The sequence below is a fragment of the Colletotrichum abscissum genome (assembly GCF_030869225.1).
Source record: "Colletotrichum abscissum strain IMI 504890 chromosome Unknown Scaffold_8.1, whole genome shotgun sequence".
Lineage (NCBI taxonomy): Eukaryota > Fungi > Ascomycota > Sordariomycetes > Glomerellales > Glomerellaceae > Colletotrichum > Colletotrichum abscissum.
Genome location: NW_026850525.1, coordinates 1085446 through 1096087, shown reverse-complemented (window position 1 = coordinate 1096087; position 10642 = coordinate 1085446). Strand labels below are relative to the sequence as shown.

The 10642-nt window shown below is 54.5% G+C and overlaps 3 protein-coding genes across 3 annotated transcripts; all 3 read right to left on the bottom strand.

The window, feature by feature from the left end:
* Positions 1-181: 181 nt before the first annotated feature.
* Positions 182-1840, bottom strand: CABS01_04360 (uncharacterized protein; the record flags this gene model as incomplete). Its single annotated transcript, XM_060537731.1, has 2 exons — positions 182-1598; positions 1650-1840. The coding sequence occupies 2 exons, from the start codon at positions 1838-1840 to the stop codon at positions 182-184; spliced, it is 1608 nt and encodes a 535-aa protein (XP_060390576.1).
* Positions 1841-5154: 3314 nt separating this feature from the next.
* CABS01_04359 (uncharacterized protein) lies at positions 5155-5905 on the bottom strand (the record flags this gene model as incomplete). Its single annotated transcript, XM_060537730.1, has 3 exons — positions 5155-5503; positions 5592-5726; positions 5844-5905. The coding sequence occupies 3 exons, from the start codon at positions 5903-5905 to the stop codon at positions 5155-5157; spliced, it is 546 nt and encodes a 181-aa protein (XP_060390575.1).
* Positions 5906-9563: 3658 nt separating this feature from the next.
* CABS01_04358 (uncharacterized protein) lies at positions 9564-10408 on the bottom strand (the record flags this gene model as incomplete). Its single annotated transcript, XM_060537729.1, has 2 exons — positions 9564-10136; positions 10352-10408. 2 exons carry the CDS (start codon positions 10406-10408, stop codon positions 9564-9566), a joined length of 630 nt encoding a protein of 209 aa, XP_060390574.1.
* Between the last annotated feature and the right edge of the window lie 234 nt (positions 10409-10642).

Here is a 10642-nt window from a genome sequence, read left to right as displayed (position 1 = left end):
AGGCAAGGATTAACCATCCAAGGCACACCTTTATCAGAAACTCAAAGTAACGCCGCCTCGAATGAACTTCTGACTGCATTAGTCTTTAAATAGAAGTCGCCCCCAGTGCAGGGAGCTGTTGGTGCTCTTGGGCAGGTGTGCATGTGCTCTTTTCCTTCTGTCGTTATTGTTGTCATTTCGCTCAGACGCCACTCCAGCCATCCTTTGTTGGCTGGTACGCCTTGTATCCTGGATAGGTGCCGCCGCTGCTTTGCGGAGGTCGCTGTTCGTCTTCGTCCTCGATATGTTGGTTGCCACCGCTCGGACCGCGGTTGTAGTTGTATTGTTGGGGACGACTGTAGCCAGAGCTGAAGTCAAAGCCGCCAGAGTCATGCAGATCCGGAGATGCCATGCTTTGGTCGCCAGTGTAGCTGCGCTGAGGAGCAAGAGGGCGAGTCGACTCTGAAGAGGGTTGACGCGAGTTTGCTCCGTACTGGGGACGACCATAGTTCTCATTGAGGAACTGGCCTTGCTGATTCTTCTGGTCAAAGCCGTAGTCGTTTTGAGGCGCGGGGGATCGCCGGTAGTCGCTGGGAGGGGGTGGAGGGCCGCGGTAACCGCCGGCTTGAGGACCAGGAGAGCGGCGATATCCAGCCGGGGCGGGACTAGGTCCATCGCGAGGTGGTGCTGTGAAGCTTCGGGGTATCGGTGCCGGGCTGGGGCCGTTCCGGGGAGGACGGCCCATGCCGTAGCCTCCCTGCTCGTAGCTGTTGCCGAAACCCTGATCGAATTCTTGCTGAGGACGGGGGTAGGTCTGACCTCTCTGGGGCCCGTAGCCATTATTGTTGAAATCTTGGTGAGGTGTACCTCTGCCCTGCATCGCCATACCTCCGGCAGCGATAGCCCCATTTCCATATCCTTGGTCTACCCCGAAAGAAGACGCTGACTGTCCGTATGCTCCATCACTGTAGCCGTTGCCTGCCATTTCGTAGGGACCCGCAGGCTGATTGGCGTTGGTGAAGTAACCGCTGGGCCCGGCCTGAGAATTTTGGCCATAAGGGCTCCTGTCACCCGGCATGGGGCTGTTCGGATGGGACATGGCGTTGGGTGCCATGAGAGGCATGTTCTGTCCGTTCGGGTTCGGTGATACAGCCGGTTTGTTCATCTGTTCGAGCTCCACCTCCTCCTCAAGTGCCACCTTCTTCGAGCCTGCACCCTCCCAACTGGGCATCGCGGGAAGTGAATCGGCGTCTGCCGGATTGGCACCTGATTTGCTGACTTCGAATTCAGCATACTGAGGCGGCGCCGCGGCTCCGGAAGCCACGGGTGCTGTTGAATTCGCCTGGTGTGCAGGCGCGGTGCTGGCATTGTTGTAAAAGGGAGCCATGGGCGCCTGGGATTTATATCCCTGATTGTTCGGTCCATACGAACTGTCGTCGAGGTGCTTGTGAGGTGTTCCCTTGGGGGTGTCGCAGCAACCGCAGCAGTTACCACAGCACTTCAAGCAGTAGCAACACTGACAGCAGCACGACAGACCGCAGCAAGCGCACCGGATGATGCACCATACGATAGAGAAAATGATCAGGCCTCCGAAGATCATGATCCCAATGACGGGCCACCTGCGCAAGTTAGTATGTCGGAATTCAAGTGAGGTCGTGACCGAAACCTACTTGCAGAAATTAACGGACATGCAATTGTCCCAACTTGACAGCGCCGTCTTCACATCGTTGATCGAGTTTCCGGCGCTCTGTACTGTGTCTGTAATTCCGCGACTCTGAATGTCCGCGGCCATGCTCGACACCACTGATCCCCACACTCCTCCTCGGAGACTCCTCGCCATGGCGACATCGATCGAAGGCATTTTAGATGATTTTGTTTTGCTTTTCCTCCGACAAAGAACGTGATTCTCGGCGAAATACCCACAAAATTTGGGTACGTCGAGCTTGGTTGGTCGAGGGGGATTGATCTGCGGAAATAGAAGCGGACTATAGCTCCATCATCTCATGGGCTCGATGTTTCGTCGTTTAATCGGCTTGAACGGTGATCGGCGGACCGTTGGGGGATAAGGCGAGCCGCTTCGTGGTACAAGAGAACGTCGTCGTGCAGGTGTAACGGGCGGCCGGATTCGCGCAAAACGATCTCACTTGAAGTCAAGATGGCAAAGGAAAGTAAGTGGTAGGCGTGAACCAAAAAAAGGTCGAACCTCGAGAGCCTCAGAGGATAAGAACCGAAATGAGTAGTGCCGCTGTACTGCCGGTAAATGAATGCAAGTCTTCTTCTGTCGTCACTGCCTATGGGAGGGCAAAGCGTTCGCCCCCTTGCGTGGGTGGGTTGGTGAACAGGTGGTAGGGGACGTTGTAGCGAATGGTAGCGACAAACGAGCAAAAAGCCCAGAGGCTTTCGTCTCAAAATGGCACTGAAACTGGGCGGTGCAAGTCAGCAAGCACGGCAAGGTCCAACAGGATGACCCCGAAAAATAGGCGATCCGTGGCCAACAGATTGGGTGTCTTGGTCTTATTGCTTGGTGACGCTGCTGGGTGCGAGTATTGAGAAAAGGGGTGGGTCGCAATTCGTGTCCAAGCTGTCGAGAGACACGGTTATCCCAGGTAGAAGGGAGGCTGTAGCTGAGGGGTGGTCGTTTTCGTGAGACGTGTTGAGGATAAATAAATCCCAAAGTGGCGGCGAGAGAGGCGGAGTACCGGTATTCGTATGGCTTGCTTAAGGAATGACTTTTGAGCTGGAATTCTGCTCTTCTGCTTCGCGAAGAGAACGAACGAAAAAAGGTAAAAATGAGAGACACGAGGAGGACCGTCAAACAGCCTCGGGAATGGCCAAGGAGATGAGACGGAACGAAAAAGGAGCGAAACGGCACAGGACGCAGTCTGCCGGGTTGTCGGAGGAATATGCACCTCGGGAGGTTGTCAAGAAAGAGAGTGACAAGAGGCCGCCGTAGATGGGATGAAGAAGACGTGAGGATTTGTTTCCCTTGACCAAAAGGTCAGAAGAGCAGCAAAACGAGAGGAGGATTTGCAACGAGGTGTGGGAAAAGGAAGAAGGAAGGGGAAAAGATTGGCGTGACGCACACAGAGTTACTTTGCCGGGAAAGCCACGAGGGGGACGATCAAAAGTGGCAGTCAGGCAGCCCAGGTGGTCACTGGTAGTGGTGGAAAGGATCAAGGAGCAGCGGTAGAAACATCAGCACCTTTCCATTCTCCCTGTTTGACAGACTGAGCTGAGGTAAGGTACCTAAGAGAGAGCGAGCGCGACGGGACGCCGCGACCTGAGCACAGGGAGATTTCCAGAGGGAAATTCGAATTGCGATCGAGCGCCATGCCACACTCTAGCGGACTGAAGATCCCTGCTCAGACGAACTTGAGTGGGGGAAGCGGTTCCTGACTTCCCGTCCCCCCTTCTGCTTTGCTTTTTGCTGCGGCTTGTTCAGTCAAATCACTGCAATGCTGCAATGCTGCGCTGCTGCTGCTTGGCCTCGCATTCTCTTTTCTGCCTGCCTGCCTGCCTGTCTGCAACGCCAACACCCAACGCCCGTGTCCACTTCCACCTCAACTCCAAAACGGCTGTCTGGCAAGTCCCCTTGTAATCGCGCAAGTGCCGCTTTTTCCCTCATGAAGTTCGTTCAGGGGTCGGTTCGGAAATGATTTTGGATTCGTCGACCCCAATCTTGATTGCGCCGATGAGCCGTCCCTCAAGTCTCCTCTCCCCCGGCCGATAAATCAAGATACTAACTAAAGTAAGGTAAGCACATAAGGTATTAGTTAGCGAGTATTGACTTGCAGCGTGTCTGGTCTGCCGCCGCCGCGCGTGCCCGCCACCCAACTGCACCAACCGTACGGAGCATTTCCGTATTGAAAACGAGACAACCTGGGGCCGAGGGACCACCAGTTAGCAGCATGCAGAGTCAACATGATGAAACATGGTGCTCTTGTCGTCCTCAGGCATACGTACAGCACATTACGACTTGGCATTGGCCAAAGCGTCTGGGTCGCAACCCCCGTGACAGCGGGCACCCCTTGCTGCCTTCCCTCGCGCTCGGTTATGACGGGAATACGTAAAAAGCCAATGGTTATTTCCAGCCACACCAGCGTTCTACTCAGCCACAACCACTCGCCACATTCAGCACCCATGTGATGTGCAGAGTTGCATCAACTCGGCCGAGACGGCTGCAGAGCTCCGGACATGACCAGGATACTGCAGACTCGACAATGGACAGGGCATCTCGGAGACGGATTCTCCTTCTTGTCTCAGAAAGACCGCCGTCGCTGGCTTCGAGAACAATTCATGGCCCCCAACCTCACCAGCTTGAAATGAACGTCAGGGTCGAGCTAATTGACTAGAGGACCCCACGAAACGCCTGGAAGCGCGGAAGAGTAGCGATGGGACAGCGAGTAGGATCAGGAACGGACGCCACCGTGGTTCGAGAGACCGCTTGCGATAGCTCGAAATCTTACTCTCGCTGCTCCAAGTAGTCGATCTTCGTCAGAGGAGGCGCTCTGTCCTGGGACGTCGAGAGTAGAAGCTCTGGGCAGTGGCACCGACACGCACGTCCCAAAGGAAGACCGTCTGGACGTCCAGAAGGATAATTGACTTCACGGCCGCAGCCCAGCACAACGCAGGGCTCGTCTGATGTAAGAGCTATGCTAGCAACTTGACCTGTGCGATGGTCAAGCCCAACGACCTTGCGTTGATCGTTCAGTCTTTGAATGACTTCGTGGATCATGGCAGATGTCGCGTTCCTAAGTATATTGACATATATTGAGGGACAGGTCCGTCAAGGGTAGAAATCTTTCACATGTCGTCACCAGTCTCGAAAATTTGATTGTGGCCATGAAAGCATCAACAATATTGAAGTTTACTATGGAGTCATAGTTCCAGAGCTTTCTCGATTCTTTCTCCAGGCCAGGCTCAACCCCGAATATCATCATCATCATACATATTGGCTGGCCCCCATATTCCTTCCCTCTTGGCCCCTATCATCGTAAAAGTCCTTCCAAAGAAAACCTGCCAACGCCTAATCGGGTTGTTTCGCAATCAAGGTATCATCTGTGTGTTCGCAAGTCGTCGTACTCATGACAGTCAAAGAAGTTTCATGCCTCTCCGCATCAACCCTTCCACGCCTTCGGAACCCAAGCCCCATTATCTTTCATCGTCATCATCCATCTACTTTCCGGGCGGCGGGCCAGCAGGCGGGACGTAAGAATCCCGCTGGTAGGCGTTTTGCGGCTGCTGCAGGTGAATACCCTCGTTGTGACCGCCGTAGTATCCATCGTTTGGGTTGAACGTGGTGCCAGTGTACTGAGGTTGCTGCTGCGCGGGCCCGTAAGCAGGAGGCGGGTTCTGGTAGGCTCCGCCCTGCTGGGGGTAGCCTGTGTATCCTTGCTGCTGGCCATTGTACGGCTGGTTGTAGGCGTAGGTGCCCTGCTGATTGTGCTTATTGTTGTTGCTCATCCATCCGGTGCCGTAGAAGGGCTGGACACCGCGCTTTCTGCGACGGCGGGAGTTCATGCAGCTACATCACAAAAAACATCGGTTAGCCATGATGAACGCACGCAATGGGAGGTCGTGCCAGAAGACGGGAAATAGCACTGGGGGAGTACCCTAACAAGATGAGGATCAGAAGTGCGATGCCGACGACGACGGCGGCGAGAACCCAGCGTCCCCACCAGTACCATGCGCCGCGTTCATAGCATGCTCCGTTTCTGTAGACTTGACCGGAGCTGCAGTAGAATTGTCTGCGAGATTGACGTTAGCGTCCGGAGGGCATCGCCGGGGGGTATGATGTATGCAGGGTCTCGCAGATCCATTTCGGATGGCATGCAATAAGGGGAGGAAGGAAAGAGAAGGCTTACCTCTTGTCGAGTGAGTCGATGGGAAAGGGCAGAATGTGAACATTGCCTACAGCGTCCGCCATCTTGATGACTGTGATGTTGTCGCTGGACGGGAAGTTTCTTGTTCGTGACCCTCGATGTTGAAGGTATGGAAAAGGTTGGCCTCTCAGTGGTATACCAAACTTCTTATGCTATCGTTGGCGGACAGGGTTCTGGTGCGACGAATAAAGAAAAGACGAGATGTAAACGGCAGGAGGAGCTGTCTGGGGAGAAGCTTCGTCCGACTATTGTATTTCTTGTCCGTGCTTCAGAAGAACCCAAGAGCTCACTTCTGCGTGGCGTTTGCTATGCTTTTCGTTGGCGGGGAGGGAAGATGGCGAGTGATGTTCAATGACGTGATGGCTTTTGACCTCCTGTCAGAATGGGCGAGATCCGGTCTAGAGCTCTCGGTGGTGCAGTGCAGTGCAATGCACAAAAATTAAGGTGAGTTGTACCCGTAGAGAATAGGTAGCGTAGGTAGGTTTGGGTGGGAGGATTGCGGCCTATTTAGAGTGCAATGCGAGACAGTCCAAGGTTGAATTAATCAAATAAGAATTTGGATGGTTTCTGTTATGTATCCGTATCCGCAATGTAGGAAGGCAGCAGCGAAGCGCCAGAAGAGAGAGTCAAGACGTTTAGGTTTTTGATTAAGTACAAGGTTGATTGATGGAAAAGGCTCTTGAGAAAAAATCAGACGGGGGTACGAGGAAGAGGGGGAAAGAGGGATCCAAGTTATATTTCGCCCGACGGCGTGATGAAGAAAGCCAAGCAAACCGTCGCCAGACAAAAGCGACGTCTTGGAGGCTGGGCAGTCACTTGGCCCCAAAGCCATTGCGTGGCCTCCCTCCTCTGCCCAGACTTCGCACACTTGGTCCCCCGGCGAAGCTTCCAGTGATGCCCACACCTTCCTCAGAGCCTGGCCACTCACGATTCACCACCGTCACCAGTCATGAGGCACCTATAGGCTAACAGGCCTACCTTACTTACCTTGCCGTGCTTGCCTTACGGATGGACTCATCATGGGTGGTATGGAATTGGAATTAGGTACAATGATTGTACTTCCATTGTCAGCCCTCAGCAACGAAAGTCCTCTCCGACCACACTCTACCGCCGAGTCACCACCAGGCATCTCCAGTGATTCGAATGAATGGGGCCTCCCGGACGGTTAGTTTTCCCTCCGTTCCCTCCGATGTTTTGTTTGGACGGGGTGCTTTTTCGTCTGAATCTAGTATACGTATCTCTCTCTCGCGCGGACGCTCACCAACTTCACCAAGAAGCTAACGGTCCTCCTCCAAGACACGAACCCATCAAAGCCCCATGCAAGGTACCAACTGGCCACCGCGGATCCTCTCCTCTTCCTCAGGCCATCAAGGGCCCAATACACTATAGTTCACCCAGTTCCAAACTATCCAATAACCCATCACGTCGCCCGGCAAGAGTTCTTATCGAGTCATCTGGGCTCCGGCATCGAATGTGGCTGTGTTCGCCCTCTCGCCCTCTCGTCAGCCAGAGAGGCCCGGCCAACGCCCACTAGCCCACAAGGTGAATAACCGTGGTACCATGGACTTCGTGAACGAATCGCAAAAGCGCCTCACACCGTTCCGGTAAACGAACAAGACAAGAAGCAGAAGAACCTGAGCAAAAAAAGAAAGAATGGGGCTTCAAGGCGGCGCCTGACATCACCGGCACGAGCGAGGCTTGGCCGTCTCCATTCAATGATTGCGCGCCTCCCCTCATCCAACAGTGGTACATTTTGCCGCGGGCCCATCAACCGCATCCTCCTCCCAAGGGTTCCTCGTTCACCTGTGGGCCGTGGCGATGCCGCGGTAGCGTGACCTCTCCAACTAAGATACCTGTGGTGAGGTTCAGTAAATAGCCTTTCCCCCCAGCGAACCGCCGCTGGGAATTGGAATCATTGCTCACCAAAAAGCCTAACGTGCCTCAATAGCATGCGGCCTTCACGGCGGCCCTCTGAGAGTTGAGTTGTTGTTCACCACAACCAACACCATCCCCACCGAGCAAACTGGGCGGTGCACGCCTCGCGAGCTTATTCCAGCAAGTTTCCACAAAAAACATTGTCCTATTTGTCATTTACTCGTTGTGTTTCTCTCGTTTACTCATTCTTAGCATGGCAATCATTTTGTCATCCATTTTGCAGTCGCCGCTGCCCTGGGCTCCCCTCAGTTTTTTCGCGGCACTGCGGTTTCTTCAATATTCGGTTGCGGTTTCTCTCTGGTATTTCCAAGGGCCGGCCTCCCCGGCGGCGACATACCGGGGGTGGATCCGGGCAAGGGAAGCTGAGCTCACACCGCAGCAGACCGATATCTTTCGATCATGATCTACCTTACCTGAGCTTGCGGTACATCGTGAACCACAGGGAGAAGCTAGAACAGACCTTTGCGTTCAGTTCCTCTGCTTTCAGCTGGCGTGTCTGCCCTCGCTCACCAGTCACCCCACGCGTGCCACTGCCAGACACAACTCTAAAGAACCCGGTCACCCGCGACTCGCGAACCCCGGATGTTCTGGAAGAAACGGGAGCTATGGAGTACTTGGACAGCAGAGTTGAAGGCACCGCCGCACTGGCTGGCTACTGACGCTGAGGTGGTGCGGCCGCTCTCCCCTCCCCACCTCGCTCCGCCCAACGCCGGTGACCCCACTACCTTAAGGGACCTTACCATCCGGATCACCCTAATGCTGAGATCCACCTCGCCGCAAACAGCAGTCAGCTTCTCTCGAGCTTCTTCGACAATTTTCGTGAATTTGTCCCTATGACGAGCAGCCTCCCTTCTCTTGAAACTTTCCCTTGGAATAAGGCAACAAATACACTGTAATCCCTCTGAACAAAATAGACCAGCCGGCAAAGGACCAATGGTCCATCCCGCCATGTGGAGTGCCTCACTGCCTGGTCTCATTATCATGCGAGCAACTCGACCCGGGGCTCGATCGACTGCACTCCGCTGCTCATCGCCAAGACTGTTTCCAAAACATCTGGGCACAACTCTCTCTCGGTATGTCAGCCAGCTTGCCGCGCACTTGGGACTGTCTCAAACCGCTCCGTCACCTGAAAATTTCCGCGACACTGCGGCAACACAAACCTGGCCTAGGCGATCAACGGCCTGTTTTTTTGACTTCATCTCGACAGTGATTTTTGTAAAACGGCACATGTCTTTAGATATCTTCACTCTAAAAACTTCAGGAAAGACTTGTTGGGATTCGAGGTACGCTCTTGACATCAAAAAAGTGTAGTCTCTCTACGGACATACGGACCCCTCAGCGCTGTTCACCGAGTGAGGGCATGATTCCGACAAGCGCTGTGAAACACAGCCGGTCGACGAATAAACGGAACCCCGGATTTGCCTCCGGACTCGGCCCTGGCCCTCACATTTTCCCCATGTGATCCCTGACCTTTTCCCCAGTCCTTCAATAGCCAGAGGAAGGATGAGGAACAAACATGCGTCGTGGCCTGATGGCAAAATCCCAAGTGACCGCTGCAGGTCTCAAAACAAAAATCGCAAAAATGGACATGCTCAGCGTCCCACTGAGAACCGCTCGTGACCCGTAAACACCGATTCGTCGTGACTTTTAGTATCCCTCATGCCGGACTTTGTCGAAAATGAAACCACACCGAGTCCACACTCCCAAACGCCGTACCGCCGCTTATGTTGAAAAAGGTATGCGTGTACTTGAAAAGAAACCCCTCGCTTATTTGGGGAATGTGAACCGGGACGTAATCTTCTCGGGCTCCTTCTTGCCAGACGTCGCTGTCGTCTGCTGCTGCCGCGCCGCGAGGTCGGCAATCTTCTCTCGGGCCTTCATGAGGCTGCTGTTGTCCTGCTGCTTGAGCTTCGCGCGGATCTCGTACAGTGCCATCAGGGTCGACGCGCGGTCCATATCATCTTCGGCCTGTTCATCACCCATCATGTAAGCTCTCTGTCCCGTTCCAAGTAGTGGTTGTTGTTGGTGCTGCAAGGTGTTGGTGGTAGTGCTTCGTACATCAGAGTCCCTCTTGGGCGTGCCGGGGATGGAGCCCTGGGCCGAGTTGGAGCGCGACAAGGCGGGCGGGCTCATCATGATGCGACGGCCAAACTTGTCGACACGGGCGGGCGAAGCGGTGCCTGTGCCTGTCCGCGAGGTCTGGGAACTGTGCGTGTGAACGCGGCGGAGTTCATCGGTGGGCCGCCTGGGCAGTCCGGGGGCGGCGGGGTTGGCGCTGGTCTTCTCAACTGTCTGGATGGCCTTGTTTGCGGTGACAAGAGCGGCTGCCGCGTTGGGTTCCTGTGTTGGAATGAGGTCATCAGCACTTCTGTAGATAGGGCAGATGGGTGAGTTGAGGAAAAGTTTATTGCGGATCTCCTTTCTTCCCATGAGCCCCTGCAGCCGCCGAAGCGCCCAGCGCATCGCATCGCAGAGGGAGTTACATGGGCGAGTCAGAGAATGCGACCGGGACGAGAATCAACAATTGTAGAGAGTAGGGAATAAGGGAAACAAACGGCTGCGTTGAGGCTGCTCAGGTCGGCAAGCATCTGCGCCAGCTGGAGGCTCTCCATGGCGACTTTTAGTATTGGGTCTGCGGATTCTCGTTGTTGGTGGTCTCGTGTCGTGTAGTGCGTAGAATGGAGAATGCTGTCAATTAACAATGCAGTGTTGATTAACGGGCTAGAAGTGGATGCAGGTAGTTAGCGGTGAATTTGGCCGAGAGGAGAGTGAAAGTGGGTGGATCTGGGCAGGGAATAGACATGGAGCATCATAGCATGGGGCATAAGGTAAAACCCACCGACGCC